This window comes from Colias philodice, chromosome 10 (assembly GCF_061535455.1).
Source record: "Colias philodice isolate Cphi_HAF_F1 chromosome 10, ilColPhil1 Martin Lab GWU primary, whole genome shotgun sequence".
Lineage (NCBI taxonomy): Eukaryota > Metazoa > Arthropoda > Insecta > Lepidoptera > Pieridae > Colias > Colias philodice.
This window is the reverse complement of record NC_143095.1, coordinates 11,563,724-11,590,635: the sequence shown is the minus strand read 5'-3', so window position 1 is coordinate 11,590,635 and position 26,912 is coordinate 11,563,724. Positions and strand designations below refer to the sequence as shown.

Below are 26,912 nucleotides of genomic sequence, written 5' to 3'. Positions count from 1 at the left end.
AAGTTCTTTATTTTTTTAACATATACTCGAAAATAGATTTATTGCATATATTCATTTGTAACTATATACAATAATATATAGAAGTCATTTTGTTAGTGTTATACATTGCAATAAAGTTTTTATAAAGGCTTATTAATTTTCTTTTAATTTTAAGACATTTGTGTAGTTCAAATAAACTTTGTAAATAAATTAGGAAATTTTAATATTTATATGTGTTTTCTTTCTCATTCCATAATAATTCACCCTTAATCCTTCTTATAAAAAATATTTTTTGAATGAGTATTTTGAATATCTGTGGCACGCACGAAATTGTTGAACTAGTTTTGCTGAAGTTTGCTATGAAGATAAACTGCTCTAGATCTTTGGAATAACCCCTAGTAATAATATAGTCATAGTCCCCATAGTCCATAAAAGGGAATGAAAATAAAACAACGAAATTTAAAGTGTAAATTTTTATTGTGCATTTAAAATAAATTAATATTGATACAATATTGTAGTACATAAAAAATCTATAAGTTAGCTTGATAAAAATTAAAAAGCTAAATCTAATCATTATCACGATCTCTATAATTAATAAATGCATACCGCAAATAAATTCACACAATGTTACAGTTATACAAACTTTGTATTTCAAATGGAAATTATATTTCAAAAGTTTGTACTGTTAATAAGCATTCTTACAAGCTCATATTACCCTTATTATTATTTGTTACTTATTTAGTAGAAAATTGATAAAACATTTTATTGCTGGCAACATTGATGGTGGATGTCAGACGTCAAACTTGTAGTGATGTGCGATTTATTGATTTTAATCGATAATATTTCATATTGGTAGTGGTGGTATCTTAAAAAAAGACACTTAAGAAACGGAATCTATGAAAACCACTCTACACTTCAAATGTATCTTGAAACGTTTGGAATCGACAATGCAATAATGATATATAAAACATACGATACTATAAAAGACCTAGAGACAGACTACCGCAGTTTCTTTGTAGACAGCTTTTAAGATCTCTACCACAAGTCCGATAGACACGATTTTCTCTACGAAACATTCCTTTATCTTCTCATATAAATCGCACATCACACCCTCCCCTCTAATACTCATTATCCTCATCAAGTTCCCCCTCAGTGGAATCGACCCCGACCTCCTCATAGTCCTTCTCTAACGCTGCGAGATCCTCTCTAGCCTCAGAGAACTCTCCCTCCTCCATACCTTCACCAACGTACCAGTGGACGAACGCGCGCTTTGCGTACATTAGATCGAACTTGTGGTCGAGCCTGTGGAAAAGACATTGTTTTAATACACAGATTTGAGTATCTAGGTATAAGATATAATAAAACTGGAAGTCTGTTTGTTATCCAATTATCATGCAAAAATTACTGGACGCATTTTGATGAAACTTTTTCGTTATATAGCTTTGAATCTTATTAATTAATGTGAACATATGCACGCGCGATCCAAGTCATGGGCACTCCTATAATGAGAAGGCATTTATTTTATACCAATACCATGTGGAATTTGTAATTGTAATAATTGTATATCTAATAAAGTTGTTTAAAACCATTTTGTCGAGCTTTTATTTACACTACACCATAAAGCTTTTTTCAATAATTCTAGTTATATTTTTGAATGAAAAGTGGTAAATTTTTAATCAGAATAAAACTTTACCACGACAATCTGACATTTACTTCACAACCATACTTCTAAATATATGTACATAATTAGTAATTACATTGCATTACATCGTCATTTCATACATTAAAAAAAAGTACGAAGAGCAACAGATATCTTGGCCTATAAATAAAAAAAGACGTGTGGCACTCGGGGACTGCCGCGGTAAAGCTATTGCATGCTATGCCTTCAAGCCACACCTCCGCGCCCGTCGGAGTGGGGAGCGTGAGGTTTTTTCGTTACGGAATTTCTGGATTCGGTCCCCGCGCTCAAGGCCCGCGATAGAAGCTATGCAATAGCTTAAAAAATGTAAACATACCTGGCCCAAGCCTCCGCGATGGCGGTGGTGTTGGACAACATGCACACAGCGCGCTGCACCTTGGCCAGGTCGCCGCCCGGCACCACGGTCGGTGGCTGGTAGTTGATGCCCACCTATATGATAATTATATGAATATGAAATTAATTCAGGAAAAATATTTTTGAAGTGAAACTTCTTTATCGGATTTGGAAAAAAATTTAGTGTAACATTTTTTCGTTACGCGTGACATTTTTTCGTTACGCGCTATGTTTTTCTTATCCCTACCACGCGTGATTCAACGTATTTCTGTAAAGTTGCATATAGTAAATTATTTTTTGAAAAATAAGGTCATAAAGAAGTTTCACTTCTTACGTGTGTACACTAGTACACGCACACATTTTTTTAATTACCTAATTGATAATGGTACCTAACATTATCTACTATCGATGGTAGATCTGTATATATAACTTTATGTAATGCCTTCGTTTTACTTTTGAAAAGAATAAATATATTCTAGTAAAAAAAAAGGCGTTTTAATATAAGATAAACTCATGAAATATTTGTCCAATTACATCAATTCTTGATAAGTGTACCTACAAAATTTGAATGTTCGATATATTTTCACAAATTACATGAGAATTAAAAAACACTCACTTTGAAGCCAGTGGGACACCAGTCCACAAACTGTATGGACCGTTTGGTCTTGATGGTCGCGATGGCTGCGTTCACGTCCTTTGGTACTACGTCACCTCTGTTGAAAATCATTTTATTACAGTTAAATAATATACTAATTAAAGTGGCTGAAGATAAAAATCTTTCCTTAAGTTCGAAATTAGCAAAGTTAATTTAAGCATACAGTTGTCATTATGAAATAACAAAACATACTCCATAATATATTGTTAAACATTTCATAGTTATAAAATTAGTTAATCAATATTTATTCAATAAGGATTAGGGTACAAACCTGTATAACATGCAGCACGCCATGTATTTGCCGTGACGTGGGTCGCATTTTACCATCTGCGATTACAAAACAAAATTGAATCAAATCTAATAGACATACAAAGAATCTAATTACACAACAAACATGAGTTTTCAATCAGTACCTTTTAATTTTATAGCCAATATCAATTTATTATTTCAGGATAAAGTTACTTATTTCAAACTATATTAGGTACGATACAAAACTAATCTAACTAAGTCGTATTCTATTCATACATAGGTCGACTGAATAAATTATCCATTAAATTTCCTTTTACCGCAGTTATATTCCGAGCTAAATTAAATTTCTAAAGCATCATTAAAGTACAAGTACAAGGCTCGAAATCTGGAGAACGTCATAAAAGTTATGAGGGACGCTTTGGATCCCCGCCAGCGGAATTAATATTGCATAAGGATCTACCTGCATTGCGCATATTTTATTCCAAGCTTAGGTATATTGAATGTTTTTGTAGCTTTCTCATAGAGTATGGTATTCTTGAGAAAATGACTTCTTTGTTATTTTATCATCGTTTAAAAAAAAAAGATCTACCTATTGCACAATCGTATGGTGAGCTTCTAGCTTCATTTGTGAAAAATAAAAGTATAATTTTAAAGCAATTTTGCTAAGATATTGATGGTCTCGACAGACTTATAGGTCTTGAGGCTATTATCAATGTGAAAGAATAAAAAGGGTTCAAAGCTTATCTGCTTCCTATTATTTAATAGAGTCGCAGTTTGTTTGCTTAGTAAGCCAGCTCGAACTAAACTTTCAAGCTATCAATCTTTCTATCTTTTGACTATCCTGGTAATCGCAATTCAAATAACAATTCAATTGTTTTTGACAATAAGTACTTGTTTTCTGTATATGACTTACCTGGTTAGCGGGCTCGAAGCACGCGTTAGTAATCTCAGCGACGGTGAGCTGCTCGTGGTACGCTTTCTCCGCGGAGATGACGGGCGCGTACGTGGCGAGAGGGAAGTGTATCCGCGGGTAGGGAACGAGGTTCGTTTGGAACTCCGTGAGGTCCACGTTGAGGGCGCCGTCGAAGCGGAGGGACGCGGTTATGGAGGACACGATCTGAGGAATAGTGGTGTAAATTTGTTAAGGAATTGTAACAAGGCATACTCAGTAATGTAATCGAATTATAATACGATTCCAATGTTTATGTTTAAAGAGTAATGATAAAAGCTAACCTAAGGTGTCATGTGAAAAAAAGAAGATTTTTGTTATGACAATTATCAATAAAAACGATAAGAGACAAATTTAGTCTAATGATGGATAGAGAGCTTTTAATGAGATTGAGAGATTCCAATAGTTTTAACAACACTAAAAACTCGATGAATTGCTCTAAAACAAAAATCTCTACCTTTTAAATATTTTATTTTTCACACAACATGTACATCATCATATTATCTTACCTGTCCAATAAGCCTATTCAAATTGGTGTACGTCGGCCTCTCAATATCCAAGTTCCGTCTGCAGATGTCATAGATGGCTTCGTTGTCGACCATGAAGGCGCAGTCTGAGTGCTCCAGAGTTGTGTGCGTGGTGAGAATGGAGTTGTAGGGCTCTACCACTGCTGTTGATACCTGGAGTAAAATATATGACGTTAATTTCGAAGTAAATAAAATTTTTTGGGTGTGATTTTCTAGGGTAATGTGGAAATAAGAAGACGGCCGTCTGCTCCTAACCGTCTTCTTGTGGATGCTGGGAAAAAGTAAATTCCGTCGTCTTTCAATGAACACGCTAGTCATTCAACAACATGCCGAGCGTTATATCCGCTCTGTTCAAAGGGCTATGTTACAATCCAACAAATGAGTGATACTTGTTAATTTAATGTTCGAACTAGTCATTCAATTTAATGTCGTCATTCAATTTACACACTAGTCTTTCAATCAAATAGCAGATCCAACTAGATGAAGGTGACAAGACGGGGACATATTCAAAATTAACTATCTTCAAAATTAAATTAACAAATTATATTCACAATACAAATTATTACACTTACTTGTGGTGCAGGGTAGATGGAGAACTCCAGCTTGGACTTCTTCCCATAGTCCACGGAGAGGCGCTCCATCAGCAGGGACGTGAACCCGGAGCCGGTGCCTCCACCGAACGAGTGGAACACCAGGAATCCCTAGACACAGAGATAATACATTAGTTACTAGTTTCCGCCCACGGATTTACTCGCGTTGTCAAAAACAAAATAATATAATATTCTTATTTCCACGACAACGGCGGAGGACTCTACGTTATATGTAATAGGTATATGTATGTGTTATGTTACAAAATTTGAAATCCACGACAATATTCGATACCATTTGAATGCAGAAACAATTAATTAACAAATCAACTTAGCTTTAAGGATTATAATAGGTAAATTAAAAAACCTGAAGTCCAGTGCACTGGTCAGCGAGTTTCCTGAGCCTATCCAACACGACGTCAACGATCTCCTTGCCAATGGTGTAGTGTCCCCTCGCATAGTTGTTGGCGGCGTCTTCCTTGCCAGTGATAAGCTGTTCTGGGTGAAACAACTGGCGATAGGTGCCCGTGCGGACCTCGTCTAGACGTGGGAAAAATTGTGTGTAAGAAAGAAACGGTTTTTAAAGGGGTCTATATTTTAGAGAGCGATCTGGTATGATGATGATAATATTATGATGATTAGTTGTCGTTTTTACGTGAAGCTGAATAAAAAATGAAATAGAACGTATACCTAAAAAGAATACGCCTTAAACATGTTGTCAATATTAATGAGTGTCTGTGTGTGTGAATTAATGGTAGCTCTACATTCTTAAAGAAATTTCATTATTAGGTACATCAGACATAACTATGCAAAATCTGAAGGATAGCAAGCATAATGCGAAGGTTAATTAAGTATTGCACTCAATCAATGCAATTAAACTTCATTAGAATGTCTGTACACAAATCAATCAGAAAGCCAAGTTACTGCATTTCTAAATTAAACTTTCATCACAGATCTAACTTCCCTTCAGAAATTGCACCAACTAGGTACTTAAACAATAGCTTGAATATATCACAGACTAGGCTCTCGTCCCGGATCCGCACGAGTTGACCCGGGATAAAAACATCACAAAATAAAGCCTATGTTATTCAGGGATAATGTAGGATTATCATGATAAAGATTTTTTAAATCGGTCCAGTAGTTTCGGAGCCTTTTCAATACAAGCAATCAAATCTTTTGTCTGTATAATATTAGTATAGATATATCTATAACCCTTCTAGCAAATACCAGGAATAACTAACGACCAGCACATGTGGGCAAAGCGACCAAAACAGTGATTCCATCAGAAAGTCAAGTGGCAGTTAATGAGGTGGAATGTTCTGCAGACTGCGTAATTGGATTTGTCGGGCCTGTGTTGATTACCTACTGGCTTTTAGTGCATTTTTATTTGCAATTCTTTTATTGATTTAGAAACAGGGAAAGCAACATTTAATTATCCATGTTATAATTAATAACTAATATAAAGTGTAGAGGCGCTACCATAAACATTTAAAAGTCTAGCAGTCTTTCGTTGTTTCGTTCAAGTGTGTTTCAAATTATTATTCGATAGGCGTATAACTAAAAGCTCATCGATTATATCATATAATAATAAAAACTAAGACAGCAGAAATTGTTAATATGTATCTGACGGTCTTACATATTGAGTCTTGTTAATTAACAATCATTATTCATTACATTCCTTTTCATAATATTAGTTAGATTGCATAAGTTGAAAAAAAAAAAACAGTTTATTAATTTCTTTGTGTATTGTCATGATGTTTGTCTATGTCTAGTCTCCCCTATCTGGAGGGTAGCTTTTCGTTTTATGTTTCAGCCCTTGAGACGATTCATTATTTTTGGGACTCGGTACTTAGTCATGTATAAATAAAATAGGGGTCCCTAAATTAAAGGGATGATTTTAATGAAAGTTCTTGTTTTTATTGTGTTTCTATATTGAAATGTTATATATATCTATGTTTAAAAAAATATGTGATCTTCTGATTCTAAAATTATGGAAGTTTGGAGAGACAGAATTTTCTTTATAGTTATCTACCAAAGGAGACCGAATATTTTGCTTCTATGTAAACATTAATTTATCTACAAAGTCAGGCTACTATATATAAGTACAATATAAGCCACTATAAAGTCCTATCCTTCAATACAAAGTCAAACAAAACCATCTTATTAAGAACAAGGCAATTTTTTTTTTTTTTTTTTTTTGTGTCTCTCAATGTTAGCCAGAAGGGCTTCTACATTTTAACGCGGACGCGGGGGTGAACTGAAGGTTCACCCTGGTAGCGACATGCACAAGGGCGTCCCCCCTTGACGGGGACCACGAACCTCGGCTTGAGCTGTCGCTTGAGTGGAGGAGGCCAGAAGGGCCCTAATCGGACGGGGAACAAGGCAAGTTTGATTTCATCTCATGAAAATTTAAGTTCTTTGAGCTTGTATTCGCTCTGCCCCGCAGGCATGTTCCCGTTTCTGTGAATTTTCAATCTAGACTGAAATGAGTAAAGTAACCTAAATAGCTGGGAATGAGGTCTTGAACAATGTGAAGTTAAATAAGCTATGTAAGTTCGTAATGTTTCGGTATTCTACTTTGTGTTTGTGATAAAATACATTTAAAATGCTATTCGAAAGAGTTTCAAAGCGCCTTCAAAAACTTATTTATTATTAAAACATTGAATGGAGGCTGCAGCTAGTATTCTTAGTTTCAACTATCAACTTATATTATTTAATATAAAACATTTTTAAACGTTAAGTATAAAAAAATCGCGTTTTAAAGAATTTTCTTCAGACGTCTGCAAAATCTCATCGTCTTACCATGTAACGGGTAGACGGGCGGCAGAACAATAGAACATAGCATTAGATATCCTGTATGTGTGCAAATTATTTGATACATAGCCGCATGATATTGTATGAAATGAAGCAAATACAGTCGTAATTGTTATTGGTCATCTATTTTTTTGTAGGCGTAATCTGACACGCAAGTATTTGTATTGTTATTTGTTGCTTCTGAGAATCTTAGGCGTGGGTTGGTATAATGCCGACGCGACGTTAGAACTAGTGTTAAATTAAATACCTATAATTACAAAAAATCGCACTTCTTAATGTGTAATGTAATGTTATGTTCATGTCAATAATCTAACAATCAATGTGAACAACTTTTTTCTATATACATAAGTAAATTGTGAAGAAATAAAGTATGTGAAACTGAAAGTTGGCCGAAATAAACGTGGATTGAAAGCTTTCTTAAAAGCTTTTTTATAACTGTTTCAAACTAGAAATAATATAATTTATTCAAATATATAGGTAATATTATTGGAAACGAATACAGCCTGACGAAATTGGATGGAAAATCGTTCCTGAATATATATACCTACCTTAGTTCATGAACGACATTTTTATTCAGGCAAACATCGTAATACATTTCGTCTAGACGGTTTATGCCGCCATAGATATTAGATAATAGTCCTTTATTATTATTTCATATTGAATTATAATCTATATTAATTCTATAACAATTACGCCTGAATAGCCATACATTGATCGTTTTTATAGGTGATGATTAACCACAGTCAATAGTGAATACTGAATAATAATGCGTAGGTAGGTACCACAGACTTAAGACTATATGTACATACTTACTATGCCATATACCAAACCAAGGCACCATAGCCCATAGGTTCCGTACCATGTTATTTTGAAATAGAAAAATATCCTACATTTTACCTACTGGAATAAAACTGGATATTGTTTCAAATGTATATGATAAAAATATATTTTTTTTTTGAAAAAAAGAGTGAAAATAATTCTTTTCTATTTGATTTTAAACGCCTTTAAACGGACTTAGTATAAGTAATAACGCCATCACCACTAAAACAATTTTCCCTGTAACTGTAGTAGCAAAACATTGTAATTTGATCGTTAATTGTGAACATTTTCAATGTTTCGATCGACAGGATTATATTTGTGCTTCGAGTGATGGAAATAGCAATTTGATGAGTTATAACGTGGCTATAGGGTTGTCACCATTAATATATAATAAGTATATATAATAAGTATTGTTTTTTAGAGCTGTTTTCATGTAGAAGTTGACTATTTGGCGAAATTAAATAGCTAATGATACAATTATTGAATTTAAGTCTTTAAACAGCAAATTACTTTAAATAATTCCTTTTTATAAAATTCAGTAAATTATTAATATGTGGTTTTATGTACATAATACCTACATAGCAAATGAAACGTTTAAAACATAAAAATGTTTTCGAATAAAACATATTTTTGGAAGCTTTTTCATGTTCCTTCTCAAAAACTTTATTTTGGCAGCCCTATCAGCCAGATTGTCGATTTAGGTAAGTACAGTGCGGAATATAGACGTAATGACACGTTACTCTAATAGCCGCTCTTGAAAGAGTTCAATGGTCGTCTTATCTAACTTATAAGTTCTTACTTCAAGAGCACACTCGTGTGATTCGAGCTTCAAGCTTCGGACTATTTTAGGAAATGTGAATCGAATATTATTATTAGGGTAGGTACTTAAATATGAGCAAATAACAATTTACATTTAATAATAATAATTTAATACCGAATGATTGATGTTACTAAAAAACCAATCATATCTGTAAATTCGCTAAACAATTTATTAAAAAAATTCTGGACAGAGAGACATTAGTAGTTCCCCCCGCGCGCTTGCAAGGGTTAACGCATTCGCTCAGCTGTTACTTTAAAAAATAAAATCTGTAAATATGTCGTACAAAACTTTGGAAAATGTTATTCGTGAGTTGAATAAGACTGTGTTACATCTGCAAGATAAAGTAACTTCACTAGAAACGCTTATTCTAGAACAGAATTTGATTATAAAAGATTTTGTTGAAAGTAAACAAATGCGAGAACCGACGGTACATTTGAGTTCACCAAATAAAAAGTGTGATGATGAAGAGGGTAACTCTAAGCTGCGGCCACTTCGCGATGCTCGTCTTCGTGCGCTTACGACTATCAACGTCGCGAAGCCCAAGGTGCGAGCAGGGAAGAAGACATTGCCGCTCGCATCTCCGTCCCCGCCGAGCGGCACTGACGGCGAGATCACCCCTACTACGTGTGCTACGCAAGTCACGCAGAACTCGCAAGACGCGTTCGTAGATGCCAATGGTTCGGACGACCGTAACGGAGTCGGGGCTACAACGGAATGGGTCGACGTGAGGCCTCGTCGAGTTCGACGTGAGGCGAGAAATGTAGCTCGTGGTACGGCCGCGCCCGGTTCGACGTCATTGGAGGCGTCCGAACGTAAAAGTTACTTGCATATCTATTATTTAAAAAAAGGTACTACAGTCGAACAAATTATAAAACATTTGTTATGTATTTGCCCAAATGATAAATGTTTGGTGGAACAATTGAATTCGCGTGGTGACTATGCATCCTTTAAGTTGACAGTTCCCACAAAAAATTTGGACACTTATATGTCGCCTATTCATTGGGCGGAGGATGTGCACATAAAGCCATGGCGTAGTGGATTTCGCAACCGTAAAACGACACAAAACTCCTAAATTAAAAACTATTTGTATGTTTTATCAAAACGTGCGTGGTTTGCGCACAAAATTAGATGTATGTAAGAATTCTATATTAAGTGAACAATACGATGTTTATGCTTTAACTGAAACTTTTTTAAATAGTAGTGTGTGTGACTCAGAGTTGTTTCCAAACGATTATGTTGTATTGCGTAAAGATCGGTGTAATGATTCAGGTTGGGGTGGTGTATTGTTAGCTATTCGAAATTGTTATAATATAAAAAATATTTGTGTTAAAAATTACATAAGTAGTTGTACTGATTGTCTCGAAATTACAGTAGCCACGGTAAAACGCAATGGCATTAAAATGTTATTGTGTGTGTTGTATATACCACCTGGTTCTAATGAGGACATTTATTATGATATTTTTAAAATATTAGAAGAATTAAGTACACGTTTCTCATCATATAAAATTGTAATATTTGGCGATTTTAACTTAAATTCAGCATCAAAAAATGTTATTTATAAATATAATAATATGATTTCCTTCAGTAAGTTGCATCAGTATAATACTATTAAGAATAAGATGGGTGGAATTCTTGACCTTGTATTAAGTAATGCCAGTAGCAGGGAATTACAGGTAAGTAGTGACACACCACCACTTGTCCCCATTGACAGTTATCATCCGTCTCTGTTGGTGAAATTAGCATATTTAAGGACTTACAATATAAACGATTCATGTGTACGGTCTGGTAGTAAATTAAATGAATGGAATTTCCGTAAAGCAGATTATAATGAATTATATGCGTGCATACAATCATTGCGTTGGGATGACGTTTATTCCTGTACTAGTGTAAATAGTGCCGTAGATAGATTGTACACACAATTATTTAATTGTTTCAATAAATGCGTCCCAAAAAAGAGACATGCTATGAATAGTTCACGATATACTTATCCGACGTGGTTCACTACGGAAGTTGTTACTAATATAAAAATTAAATATTTTAATTTAAAAAAATATAAGCAGTTTGGTCTACAGTATAACCTTGAAATGTTTAAATACTATAGAAGTAAAGTAAAAATACTTATCAATCAGGCTTATCAGAACCATATAAAAAAAATTGAAACCAACATTAAAGACGATCCCAAGAAATTCTGGGCATCTGTAAAGGAGCAGCGGTCATCTAGTAAGTTGCGTATCGAATATGACTATGATGGTGTTAAAGTAAGTGGTATGGACGCCGCAAATGCATTCGCTAAATATTTTCAATCAGTATTTTTAAATGAAAAACCAAAACTTGATTATAAGGAGGCTTCGCTTGTATCCGGCGTCGCTTCATCACGTATTTCTATAGATTACATTTCAAAATCTGATATAAAGCTTGCAATTCGGCGCCTTAAACCGCATTCGGCAGCAGGTCCGGATAATATACCGCCGTTCATTATTAAAGACTGTATATCAATTTTTATTGAACCTCTTCACTACATATTTAATTTGTCACTCCAAACAGATACGTATCCTACCGTATGGAAAACTTCGCGTGTTACACCGGTTCCAAAGAGTGGCTCCAAAGTGAGCATTGAGAACTATAGACCTATCGCGGTGCTATCTACTTTTGCTAAACTACTAGAAATTATTTTAAATAATCACGTCTCACAACAAATAAGATGTCGATTATCGGATTGTCAGCACGGTTTTCGTGCCCGTAGATCAACATCAACAAATTTAATTAATTTCGTCGACTACGCTTCTAAAAACTTAGATCGGAAAAAACAAATCGATGTCAGTTATTTCGACTTTAAGAAAGCGTTCGATCGCGTAGATAATGACGTCCTTTTGCGCAAATTTTCTATGATTGGTTTCACTCCCAGGCTGGTAAAATATTTTGCAGACTACCTCCGGGATCGTTTTCAATTTGTACAACTTGGTAGTTATCGTTCAGATCCATATGCCATCAATTCTGGTATCAGTCAAGGCAGTACCCTCGGACCTACTCAATTTCTGGTAATGATCAACGATCTTCCAGATGTTATTAGTTCTTCCCAGTGTCTTATGTTTGCCGACGATCTAAAATTATATTTGGCTGTAGGAAGTATTGAGGATTGTCAGGCATTACAAAACGATATAAATAGCGTCTGCGAATGGAGTAAAATGAACCGTTTAGATCTTAATGAGGCAAAATGTAAAGTAATGACTTTTACTAGGAGTAAATCCCCACATCTCTATGACTATAAAGTTTTGGATAAGATTGTAGCTAGAGAGAATTCGATTCGTGATTTAGGCGTATTATTCGATCGTTCCTTAAGTTTTAATGACCACATAATTGATTTATGCCATAATGCATATAAAGCCCTTGGATTTATTTTTAGGCAGACTGCTCGTTTTAATGACAAAACTGTTATCACTAGCCTTTATTATGCGTTTGTACGTAGTAAGCTTGAATATAACGCTATCGTGTGGAGCCCGCATGAAAAAATTTACACGTTAATGATTGAAAAAATTCAACGTAAGTTCTCAAGATGCCTTTTCCGGAAGATGTATGGATATTATCCCTACTTATATCCATCCTTGTACGTTACGGGGATGGTTGGAATGGATACACTCGAGCTACGACGCGAGCGCGCGCTTATGGTTCATTATTATCTGCTGTTAAATAGCAAAATTGACAATCCCGTGGCACTGGGGGCCTGTGGTGTGTGGGCACCGAGCTGCTCCGTGCAGTGGCGCTCGCGTCCGCTGTTCGCGGAGAGCCTGCTCCGGACGCGAGCCGCTTGGAGTGCACCCACCCATCATGCACTCAATTTGTTAAATAAATTTTTACGTGCTAAATCTGAAGTGGACCTATTTAATGTTAATATTGTATCGTTTGTCTCTAATTGTACCTTATTTTTAAGTCAAACTTTGTAATAATTGTTATCTTTGTGCGTTTTGGTATGTTTTGTACTGTAAGTCAAAGATGTATAAATAAATAAATAAATAAATTTGCTTATTTATTTTTGTAGATTGTTAAGACTTGATTCAGATTTTTTGATTATATTTTGTTGTACCAGGATAAACTATAAAAACTACAGAATAGCAAGTTATTTGTGGTCATGATTATTACAGCGCACTCAGCTTAGAAAGCTAATTTTATTCTGAGTTTTTGTTACATTCGATTTACAAATCATTATTCATGATGATGCGTATTTTTTTTTTCATTTAGATGATTGTAGATGATAATTTATAGTCAACTTAAACTGGTTTATTTTATTTTACTAGAGACTTATAAAATTGTGTCAAATCGTAAAAAGAAAAAGGCTCCAATGACCGAACACGTAAGTACAAAATCTAAATTTTTTATATGCCAATTTTTAACTGATTTTCTTTTATAAGAACCCTTTTTAAAACCGTCAATAGCAAAATATTGCTCTATAAAATCATGTCTCTCTGAAGAACGTGTTTCAACACGTCGAAACACGTGGAGTCGCCCCCGCCGCCCAGCGTCTTGTCGGAGGGCATCTGTCACTTACCGACTACAGTAGGCTCCAGGTCCACAAACACAGCTCTGGGCACGTGCTTGCCCGCGCCCGTCTCGCTGAAGAAAGTGTTGAAGGAGTCGTCCCCGCCGCCCAGCGTCTTGTCGGAGGGCATCTGCCCGTCCGGCTGGATGCCGTGCTCCAGGCAGTACAGCTCCCAGCAGGCGTTGCCGATCTGCACGCCGGCTTGCCCGATGTGGACTGAGATGCATTCCCTCTATGGGCAAATAATATTTTGTTGTATTGAGGAGGCTCTTTTTTATTGTTGGTGATATGTGAACAAGATTTGTTGTAGTTGAAAAGGTTGTCGTAATAGGTATTAGTTATAGTATTGTGAAAAATGTAAGGCGACAGTAATTTTGATTCATACATAATTTCATAATTATTAATTGAAGATTGTAAATCTGTATAATAGATAATATTATATTTAATTAAATTAATCATATTACTTGTATCTCTCCGTTATTATTATTAACTATATTATCCTATTTAGGGCCGATTTTTCAATCCATGGTTAAAACTTATCCGCCCAATAAAGTATTACACGATAATATTGAAATGTCACCCATAAACTGTCAAATACGGCCAAAGAATACATTTTTGAAATGGTAGTTTTGTATGTTATTCGACGAATAAGTATTAACCAAGAATTGAAAAATCAGCCCTTATAGGATAGAAACTAAAGTCATAGATATCGGCCAAGCTATACCTTATTTAACAAACTGACTATAGGCTACACACATACATTTCACACCGAACTATATTCCCATGTGTACAAACAATTATATACTTTATAAATGAAAATATTCAAAGTGAAATAGTAAAGTGGAATAGAATGCAAATGCATTTAGCATGAAATGGGGCGGAAAACGTGCAGACCATAAGAATATGTTAATCACGTTAATGCACAAACACTTTCATTGGAAATATTTTATATTTACATTTTATAGCAGTTTCTCCGGATTTAATACGGTATGTGTATGTTGAATGTAATTATAATTAATCCTATTGAATTATCTTAAACTATAGGATTAAGTGTATCAATTTTCAATAGAGCTTATAAGGACAATATATTCTAAAGCTTTCTTTAGTTATTATTTTTGTAATCTATAACTTTGTATGTAATCCCGAATTTGAAATCTGAAAATTCGGGTTAACTAAATAATTAAGCGTTGACTAAAATACCGAGGTAAATTTTAGATACAAATCGTCCATAATTAAGTAAAGACCTAACAACTTAGTACATGAACTTTGACATAAAAACGGGTCATTCTATGTCATTACACGCAATAACTTTACAGAAAATATCTATACATCAGCTGTTCAAAGCTAATCGTTCCGTGCGTGACGGTAATTTGTAAAGCACAAAATTAGGGTTAAGTTCAATGAACTTCCATTACAGGACTGAAAAACGCCGTGTCAGCCACGAATTGCCTGTCATGATATGTTTATGATTATCATAAATGTGGAATGGAGTGAATACGGTATTAGTTTGCGTGTAAGTATGGGAAAGATGATAATAATTGTAAAGCCTTAAAACTGGCATTTTGTTTTATTTTATTGTTAGGTGTCTATACAGGGTGTCCCAGCAACGGTATACTAAGCCCCAAGTAGGTTATAGTTTTGCATACGCTGAGTACGTAAAAAATACTTATAAAATTCCAGACGAATTTTTTTGACCAATAGATGAATTTTTAAAACTCTATGTGTACACCCCTAACAAGCAACCCGATCAACTTTGCCACCCGAACGTGAGCTATCGTTTAAGATTATGTTTTCATAGACAAAATGTTCACATTAGCGAAGCGGTATATGCCGGCTGCGCGAAGCTAGAGAAGAAAGCATGGATTATAAGGAAAAATTAAGCAAAAAATTTTTGGCGTAATTTTGTTGTTTAAGTATTTTTTACGTGATCAGTGTATGCAAAACTACAAGTCCCTTCGCGCTTAGTATACCAATAGTGGGACACCCTGTATATTAAAGCGATGAACTTATTGTGATGAAAAATAACCTTAAAGGTATTTTCAAAACTTATGTTCAGTGCTGACGTACCAAAGTTTGCATATATTCGTCATAGAGCAAGTCTCACTCTATGTACCTTTCTATGTACGTATCTTTTAAGTAATGACATTCAGACATAACAAAAGGAAGTTTCAATTTCAGAAGAAAAAAAAAGACGAGGCACTCGGGGACTGCTGCGGTAAAGCTATTGCATAGCATGCCTTCAAGCCACACCTCCGAGCCCGTCGGAGTGGGGAGCGTGAGGTTCTTTCGTTACGGAATTTCTCGATTCGGTCCCCACGCTCAAGGCCCGCGATAGAAGCTATGCAATAGCTTAAAAACAATTAAAACGGAGAAAGGTCGGTACCAAAGACTTTACAAACTAAAAGCGAAGGACAAAAATATTCATCAGTATGACGCATATTTCTCAGATTTTCGAAGATAATCTCAAATGGATGCAGTCTGGTCGAGCTATTAATGTAACAACATCATTCGTTACACATGAACACACGGACATGCTTGGTGAAGCAGCTGGTTATCTGGTTTCATATCACATGTATCAATAGTTACCTGCGACTTATTTCTATCTTCTGATAAGCGTACAGCGTTAATAAGCTATCTAAAAGAATAACACGTCTTCTCATTGAAATAATATAAGTACATATTTTATTTAGAATAAAAAAAATCTAAAATTAGATTTCTAAACGAATAATACCCACAATTTTGTTAAACATCATATCGAAAAAAAAATGTGTGCGTGTACTAGTGTACACACGTAAGAAGTGAAACTTCTTTATGACCTTATTTTTCAAAAAATAATTTACTATATGCAACTTTACATAAATACGTCGAATCACGCGTGGTAGGGATAAGAAAAAATGGCGCGACGGAAAAATGTCACGCGTAACTAAAAAATGTTACACTATTTTTTTTTCCAACCCCGATAAAGAAGTTTCACTTCAAAAATAAAAACAAACTTTCAAGTTGTTTGGATAAATGCTTACATTTTTTGAATACAATGAATACCAATAGATGGGAATCTATGAAATCTATACTAATATTATAAAGAGGAAAAGTTTGTATGTATGTAAGTATGTATGTATGTATGGTTTTCACACATAAACTACTGGACCGATTTTGATAAAATTTGGCACAGATAATCTTTAGACCCTGAGAAAGAACATAGGCTACCTTTTATTGCGAAATATGTACCACGGGCGAAGCCGGGGCGGACCGCTAGTTATTCATATGAAGCATATATACTTTGTTTTTCTGTTTCCAGGGATTTTCCCCTTTCATGTCATACGATAATTTTGTTACTGATGCACGCAAAGATGGTAGGAGTGGAGTTATTTTCAATTATAGTGCAGTATCGATTACTTTGATATGGATATTTTCAGTAATACATCCTCATTTTAAAGTATTACGTGCATTTTTTAGTTAGCAGGTATTGAAAATAGGAATTAAAAAATGCTTATACCTTATTTTTCTATAATTATTCAGAACTTATGAGATTGTGCAAATATCTAAGTAATAAAAAATGCATTATCTCTTTTTGATATTTTCATTTACTCATAACCCAAGTCCCAATGTTACTGTAACAAGTATGATAAATTGATACATACCAATCGACCTAGACAACATTAAGCCATTTTTACGTAGGTCGCTTTATAAGCTAAAATCTTTAAAACTACGCAAGATTGATTGTACGTAATTTATTAGGGTTTAGACAAAGCGGGCGAATACCTATAATTCCATACATATATCAAACACTCCTTCTAGCTCCTTTTAAAAGAACATTAGAAGAATACAATTGAAAGGAAATGGCCCAATATTATGGGAATGCTTCATTGACTGCGCAGGCGCAACAAGCGGCCTGCTAAATCCGTCTTTGTTTATACCCGCTCAAGTGGAACTCCTTCTGTATTACTTGGAGATTTATTGATCTGAATTAAACATTTGTAATGATATTAAAATCATCTTTGAAAAGTTTAGTCATCTGTTTCATAAATATACTTCCAAAACCATTACGATATTAGGTATACTAAAAGCTTCAAAGATAACATCTGAACTGAAACTAAAAAGGTCACACTGAAAACTAAACTAAAACTTTACCAAGTCAGTTAACAAACGAAACATAAATTTACATTAGAAACAAATTGTTTAACAATTTTAATGCAGATCAATCGATTTATTTCCAAAAAGGAAACACCCACACTTGTTCAATTAAGAAAACGATTACACACTTAAAAATACATCTTTATTGTCAATTGTTTCACAATTAATGACATCAATTTTCTTTAACAACTCTACTTTTTGGAAGGCATTATTTTGAGAGTTCTTATTTGGAAAAACTATTTTGTTTACCATGACATAAAATGGACGTTAAAGTCAATAGATACCGGTCTAGGTATTCTACTAGTTTTCCGCCCGCGGCTTCGCCCGCGTTTCAGAGAAAACCCCGCATATTTCCCTTTCCCGTGGGATTTCCGGGATAAAACCTATCCTATCTCTCAAGTTAGATCGAACTGCACATGGTGTGCGAATTTTATTATAATCGGTTAAGTGGTTTAGGAGTCCATTGAGGACAAACATTGTGACACGAGATTTATAATATGTATAATATGTATACATATATAATTCTATTTCCAAATATTTCGGTGAAATGAACTTCCAAAATAGCATAATTTACCACAATTTTGACACTAGATCGTAAGAATCAAATTAACCTAGATCCAGGTATTAATTTGGCACAGTAACTTAGCCTATTATGTTTCTACATTGATTGATGATATCCGTGGTACCACACCGTGCTATGTACAAGAGCGATTTTTTAAATCAGACATTATCGGAAGGCAGTTTCATTATGAGAAGTTTACTTTTTTTTCTTGGATAAAATATAACTTGTGAAGAAAATTAGTTTATTACTATTATATTGCTATTATAGTCATATTTAGGAAACTATTTTTTTATAAATTTATAAAGAATAGAAAAAAAGCAAAAATATCATTGCCATAAAACCAAAAATATCAATTTCAACTTTTTTTTTATAACAAGAAATTATAAATGATTTAAAGACCAGAGAGACCTTAAAGTTTAAGTATAATTTAAGTAAATTTGAAGTCTTATTAGTATGAATGATACATAATCACGGTTATAATATTTTAATAACAAGTAAGATAATTGAAAAAAGAGGATAAAGTTTATAATGTTGACATGCTGCGTGAACATTATAATCGTAGGTAGGTACACTTAAAATCAAATTACATTCGTGGTAGGTACTAAAACATATAATATTTATATCTAATGGCCTATGTAAAATGACTACGATGACTAGAAATTTCTGGAAATCGTTTTTAACTTTTTACCACTTTAAGGCGCCAATACAAATAAGATTAATGGTAAATGAAATTCACGAAACAAAAAATCATTTTAAAGGTTTCTATGGCAACAAATTACGAATTTATTCTGTATAAAATATCATAAAATAATGACTGTAGAGCTAACGCTGTTATAAATGAGTCTGAGTCAGCACATTTTTTCTCTAAAGGAGTAAAAACTTGGCTTTGCTTTTATTAAATGAATGGCAAGTATATTAACAAAGCGACCCTTGACTCGATTTAAACGACTGAAAACACGTCATTGAAGTTGTGTTCATTAATTATATCTGAAAGATTTTTAGTGTAGTATCGAATATTGGGTTTGTGAATTAACATGATTAGTGACTTTTCTAATCGTAACAATTAATCGTGTAATCGTTTTTTATGATGTGTGTGATTGATTTAATAGCAACAATAAAGTAGGATATAACAAATATATTAATTTGACTTTATATTTTAATTACTCTGCTAATAAATTAATTATCGTATGCATTGAGAAGGGCTGTCAAAAATTCATTTCATCCTACCTAGACTCATTACAAAGCCCTTCATGTAATAAGAGCACTCCCTAGGTCTAACAGTGTACTTAGTACATACGCTTCCGATGCCCTAAAAGCCCTTTCCGCTGGGGCGAAGCACCCTACATAGAGGTAGGGTTACAAACCCTTACGTAAGCAAATATTACGGCTTTTTATTTGGGAACGGAGAGTGTAGTTTTTGGATGCCTAGAATGTCTGAAGTAAGGGAATTTTTGCATAAATCTAGTAGGTATTTGATAACATAATGGTATAATTTTTAAATTTATATTGCTAGTTTAGAGATAGATTTTGTTTTATAATTTACTAGCTGCTCCGCGCGGTTTCACCCCCGTGGCTCCACTCCTGTTGGTCGTAGGGTGATGATATATAGCCTATAACCTTCCTCGATAAATGGCCTTAGATAGGCCATTTATCCGAAAGTTTTTCAAATCGGACCAGTAGTTCCCGAGATAAGCGCGTTCAAACAAACAAACAAACAATCTCTTCAGCTTTATAATATTAGTAGATTTTAACTGTTTAGTTACTGATTAGCAATATTCGTTTTCAATGTGATTCGAATCAGGATATTATTATGTAAGTACCTATTTAATAATTATTATTGAAACAAAATACCTATATAAAATACTATATTACAATCTGGAATACAGTAAGTATTATTATAATATCCTAGATTAAAACAAGGCTAGTAAATACTAAATAGCATGTTAGACAGCAGTGACTTAAATCCAGTGTTTCCTGTAGGTGCCCTGAAAACGTCCAGCCAACCAGGTTATCGGTATACCTATTTACACGAAATTAATGGTCTTCCCTAGTGCTAGTTGTATTTTTTACATGAGTATTTCTACGCTCTTTAAAACATACTTATTTTTTGCAATAGTTAGACTACTAGCACAGACTAATAATAATATACTACGTATACACTACTAGTATAGTATTTATATTATTATATGTGTTAAGACGAATATTATTTCGTATAATTATAAACACTAAGGGAGAGCGCTATAAAACTTTAAGCTCGATTCAATGTTACTAACTTTGACGATACATCAAGAAATATAGTGGAAACTCAAACTCAAACTCAAACATTTATTTATTCAATTAGACTTCTTATAGAAGCACTTTCGAATCGTCATTACATATTTTTAACATTTACCACCGATTCGGAAAGCAGTATATATATGGAGAAGAACCGGTAAGAAAATCCATAGTTGCTCTTTTTGTATACCTACTGATTAAGTTTTATCGCAATATAGAGACATTGAGATAATATTAATATGGAGATGACACCGCCTACATCACTTATGTTCCACTCAACATACGTCATGTGACGTATGTTGAGCGGTATTTTTTAATGGTTTTAAAGTGAAACGCATCAAACATGCCTTCGTGTGTATTACGATATTGCACAAATAATACAAATAATACGGAAAAGTGCAAAGGAATAACTTTCATCGTTAAGTACCTAACTAGATAATAATTTTTAAAACTTAGTTAGAGCAAAAAAATGGCGCACAGATTTTGTTCGTGGTGTCTACTCCATACGTAGTATATATATATCTCAATGTATAGAGATAATTTTATTATATTTTTATCTGCATATCTATCTGAGACGAAAAGTTTATATTCGTATTACCTAAAGCAACTTAACTAGCACTTATCCAGATAAATTAAAATAATAAATCACGTTTATTTATCTATAATTAAATCGACACATCATTGTTTTATGCAGAAATGTCTAGGAACAAATCGCTATCAAAATCTACATTACTGCAAGCCAAGTTATAGAGGCGAGTTCAATGTACTCAGTTAATTCCGACGTCGGAGTAACAATACAAAAAACTTAATAAAAACCTACAATAGTGAATCGAACTTTACACTTTATTTGGTGGATTACAGGAATGTTATAAATAGATACTCTTGATTTGTACTAAAAATAGTTCATTGTTGATCAGTTACAAGTTAACTTATTTAATGAGTAATTGTTCATTGTGGATGGGCAAGAGATCTTTAAGCTTTCGTATTATTTACGTAAATTTGATAAATTATTTATTTTTACTCAATCTGCAGTAGATTTTAATAACGCAGTGCTTGTACAAATACTGAATTGATTTTATTACAGCTAATAACTACCTAATTATTAGAAGTGTTTATGAGTTCCCTAGTAATGTCTAAGTCTCTACTGTGTGAACCTATTTTCATAATTACAGTAACAAAGTTTAGTTTGACATACATTAGGTACCTAGAGTCGTAATATATCAATACACTTATTGATCTCCTATGAGACAAAATGTTATTAAGATAAAAATAATAAAATATTATTGTGAAAAAGAGGATAATGATATAAGGCTACTATTTCAGTGGTATAAATACTTCATAACAACGTTGCTACCAACACCCATTGTGGTTTTTGTCCGGCACGAGACGCCTGCTAACAAAAACGGCAAAAACATTTCATAATAACAATTGTGCGATTTGGCCTGCCGTGAACATTTTGATTCTAACGCTATGTAGTTTTTTTACACAGTAGTCATAGGCGAGTGAAAAAAATTACAATTTTTGGAACGCAAGAGTTATTTCTGGTCGCTAAAATATTATTTTCAACTTGTTTTATTTTATGAAAAAATAATGTTATGTTTATGTAAATTTTGCTGTAATTTCTGAAATATATGAAGGTGTAAAAACTAAAAAGGTATAAGGTAGTAGGTTGTACATATATATAACGATAGGTTCGTAGGTTTATGTATTTTCAGTCACTTTTTTCTCCAAGATCCATCGATGAATCGAATGATCAATCTATGCAATAGGAAGCTATATCATTATCCAATAGATTCTAATCTAAATGTTAAAATGATCCCGATTTATAAAAAACTGACATATTGTTTAATACCTACCTATAAGTAAAGTAGGTATTAAACATTATGTCATATTTACCTACCAAGAAGATACACAATGAAATAATGGTTTAAAAATAAATAAAATACAATGGTTACCGTCTGTTTACATTGTATAATAATGAAAATGAATCAAATAACGCAGAATATCAAAACAAAGTGAATAAGGATTTCTTCGTAAGACTAAATTTAATTTGAGACATTGATTTCTTGAAACTCTGAATCATTGTAACAAAAAACATCTATATTTTGCCTACACTACATACGGCTGATCAAATTAACTTGTTCACTTGCAAATAATACGTAACAATATGTTACTAATTATGTATATAGTTAGTTCAAATTTTAATATTGTCTCTAGTTTTCTGCAATATACTGTTACTAAATTTTAAAATATCATCTTATCGAGAAGATTTTTTGATATTTACGAGAACATGTCTTTTAATTCTATTTATAAAAATATAGATAAACTAAAAAGTTGCTTATCAGATGATATAACATAAATAAAAACGCTAGCATTTAAAAATAATTAAAAACTTTTCAATAATTCAGTATACCAATAACATATCCCAACTATCCAGAGGTTAAAAACCTCGTAAAGTGGATACAACGGATAACCACTGAATAAATATGTGGAATTGTAACTGAATCCCGAGTGACATGCAAATAGGGATGAGTCACAGGGAGGGGCTGGTGACGTCACTCGAAGCTTCCAAAAACTAATTACATACATATTAAAATACATACGAGGTATGTATTAGTAGATGTTAATTCAAGCTTGCATCTGCATTTTTTATTACAATTTAATTACTACACAGTACAAATTAAAGTAGCTTCTCGCTATCGACAGATATGTACGATATCGTACCTATACCTATGTGTAAAAGATCTCTTGATTCTAGACAAATCGCGAAGATAGAGTAAAAAAATAAGAGCTAATAACGTACTTTATTATCACATTTAATGTTAGCAGGTCTTACATATATTTTATTACTAGCGGTCCGCCCCGGCTTCGCCCGTGGTACATGTTTACGTTTTCTCTACATAAGAACCATCCTCGTACTTCAAGGAATATAATAAAAAAAGAATTATCGAAATCGGTTCAGCCGTTCTCGAGTTATGCGCTTACCAACACATTTTGCGATTCATTTTTATATATAAGAAGATAAAGGCACGGTTTATGATATTAACTATTAAGTCACGCAAAATACGACCTTGTTGATATTTTGGCGATAGCTCTACTGTGATGTGATGAGCTTTCAGTGGAATCACTAGTAAACTTGTTCAAATAATTACACACAATTTTTAGAAAAATATTAAATTGAAAAAATGTAACAGATATTTCACGTTATTTTAATGTGATTATAATAAAATAATAATCTCTTAAAAAAGGACAGCATTTTAATTGATCGATATTATTTCCCAGTCTCAATTATTTTGGCAAATAACTTGACGCAATATAAAAGCTTATTTGTAGTAAATTAAACACTTTATCGATATTTCTTTGACACCTAATTCAATATCAATAATAGTAATGTATTATGTAGGAACGTCCATAATATTATATTGAAGTTTTCTATGGACAAAGTCGTGCTACTGTAATAGTTAATAATAATAACTTAGCCTCTTAGGTATGGATAATCTAATAAGCTCACACCCACGTATTGTCTGTGGTGTACGTATTATGTGTATTTATATATCTATTTAATTGATTAAAATAGCTGAATATAAAAGCTGGTACGGCTACCAGAGAGTTTGTTTTAATTGTATCGCATGTATTTAAAAATATCTATAAACAGCATAAAAATTTGTTTTCTATGATATAGCTTAACCTACCCTAAATGTATTTTTTAATATTTTTACCTCTTTCTTTTCCCTACTGGAATCAGAATAATGAAGAATGAAGATAGAGTTTTTTTTTCTATAATATTTCGGAACGATTCGAAAGTTGGAAGCTGTTTCCGAACAATAAAATTGTCAAATATTTTCCTGCCAATTCTTCGTTCAAAGGTCACTGCACTGACCGAAAACGTGTTGTATACAACTTATATCGATGTGTCGATGTCTTGCAAAAACTGATTAAATGCTTTCACGCGACAATAAATTATTGTAAAGTACAGTTAGGTTTTATCTGTGGTGAGATACTGAAATTACATTTTTATTTCTTTTTTATTGCAGGAAGTTGAATAATGTTGCCAGTATAAAAATAACACCACTAAAATGATTTACGCTTTGCATGGGACACTATCTAATAATTTTGACCTGTGATTTCGACTCTACATAATAATAATCTGGATGGAAAGACAAATGTATTGGGAATACAGCATCAATAAGTTTAGTTGTTAATTTTTTTTTAAGTGATGATGGATAAATAATTAATAGATAATTAGTTATTGCATGAAAGTTCTTCCTAACGACTGAAAAATAATTCGGTAAACTTTTTGATGTGTTACCTTATAATATCAAGCGGCATAAAAAAGTACTGAGTACAAACATGAATTCGAAAAAAAAGATTTTTCTATTCTTTATAATGATTTTTTATTTTATTTTCTCCACTCTATATGTATACCGATTTATTGTACATAGGTATATAGTGAACCCCTCAATAAGGCGGTTGGATAAACAATAGCTGCATTGTTTGTCACGAAGTCTGTCTGTATGCATTGTGTGTTCGGGAACTAATTGCTTATTCCCGATCTAATATTTATCGGCTTGAATAAAACATGCTTCAAGGAACAAAGGATCAAGGAATTGGTAAGAGTTGTTCTAGGATGAATGGACTTTAAAAACTTGGCAAAGCTTCAGGGACAGACTTTGAACTTTTTTTAAGCTATTGCATAGCTTCTATCGCGCGCCTTGAGCGCGGGGACCGAATCGAGAAATTCCGTAACGGAAAAACCTCATGCTGCCCACTCCGACGGGCTCGGAGGTGTGGCTGGAAGGCATGCCGCATGCTATGCTTTACCGCGGCAGTCCCCGAGTACCACACGTCTTTTTTTTTAATAGATATAACACTTGTAATGTCAAAATTAAAACCAAAACATTAATCTGTAAATCGGTACAGAAAATAAAAGTAGATAAAATAAATTAAACGAACGAGCGAGGATATCAAAATTAAATCGCGGGTATTAAATTGGTTAAAATAATTAATTAACATGTATTTAATTAAATAAACTTCGTTTATAAACGCTGTTGAATTGACAGATACAATAACAAAGTTATTTTCACTGCTTTAGTGATTTATTTCCTTATTTTAATAATTTTAGGCTAAAAATAAGAAAATAAAATTACTAACTCAAAATAATTTTTACCGTGCCTTCATTCCAACTACGGTCGGCAACTAATATTGTTTTTCAATTGGCATCAAATAAAACTAACATCTTAGTATAAGTAATAAACTTATTAAGCTTTACGGCTGGTTGAAATTAGTTTGATCAGTCAAACGCGAAATTGGTATTGAGATTCCGATGTAAATGACAGAATAAAATAGTGAAGTTTTGCAAATTAAATGAATATTATTTCATTGATTTACGAATCGATTGAAATCGATCGATAATATTATTAATTATTATACATATTACCTACCTATTGCGGAATTTAATTCATAAGGTGAAGTTACTATAGCACATACATATTCTAAGATACAAATGATACAAGTACATAGTTTAATATTTTAGATGAATTTAGTTAATGATATAGGTAAGGTCAATAAGAAAGGAAAATATTTTTTTTCTTATAAATAAAATTAAAAGGTAGAGCATAGTAGAGCACCTAAATATTACTTTAAATCTACACTATAATATAAGTAATGATAAAACATTTTTTTAAGCTTTTCTCAATTAAAGAGAAAATTAATTTATGGATACGGATTTATTATAATTATTTCGCCAGTTTTATAGTTTTCCTATATAAGTCTGCTCTAGATTTTGAAAAATTTAAAAGACTCGTTAAGTAATATTATTTAATAAATAAATATTTTTTTGAACCCTATTTTCATATATTTTTTTTTATCAACCCTAACTAAAAAAAATAACTTACCATGTTGCTAAAGTAAAGTCTTGTCAAGTCTTGAACGATAAGAGCGGTTTTGGCGTGGCGAGTTCGCTAGGCAACGCACCGGG

The 26,912-nt window shown here is 33.1% G+C and overlaps 1 protein-coding gene across 1 annotated transcript; it reads right to left on the bottom strand.

Annotated features, from left to right (window-relative positions):
- Window positions 1-531: 531 nt before the first annotated feature.
- On the bottom strand, window positions 532-26,912 carry LOC149485486 (tubulin alpha-1A chain-like). Its single transcript, XM_089700313.1, has 10 exons — window positions 26,830-26,912; window positions 13,975-14,197; window positions 5,346-5,518; window positions 4,964-5,092; window positions 4,374-4,544; window positions 3,829-4,032; window positions 2,938-2,993; window positions 2,628-2,724; window positions 1,995-2,107; window positions 532-1,281 (listed from the first exon to the last, which is right to left on the bottom strand). The coding sequence occupies exons 1-10, from the start codon at window positions 26,830-26,832 to the stop codon at window positions 1,098-1,100; spliced, it is 1,353 nt and encodes a 450-aa protein (XP_089556439.1). The 5' UTR covers window positions 26,833-26,912; the 3' UTR covers window positions 532-1,097.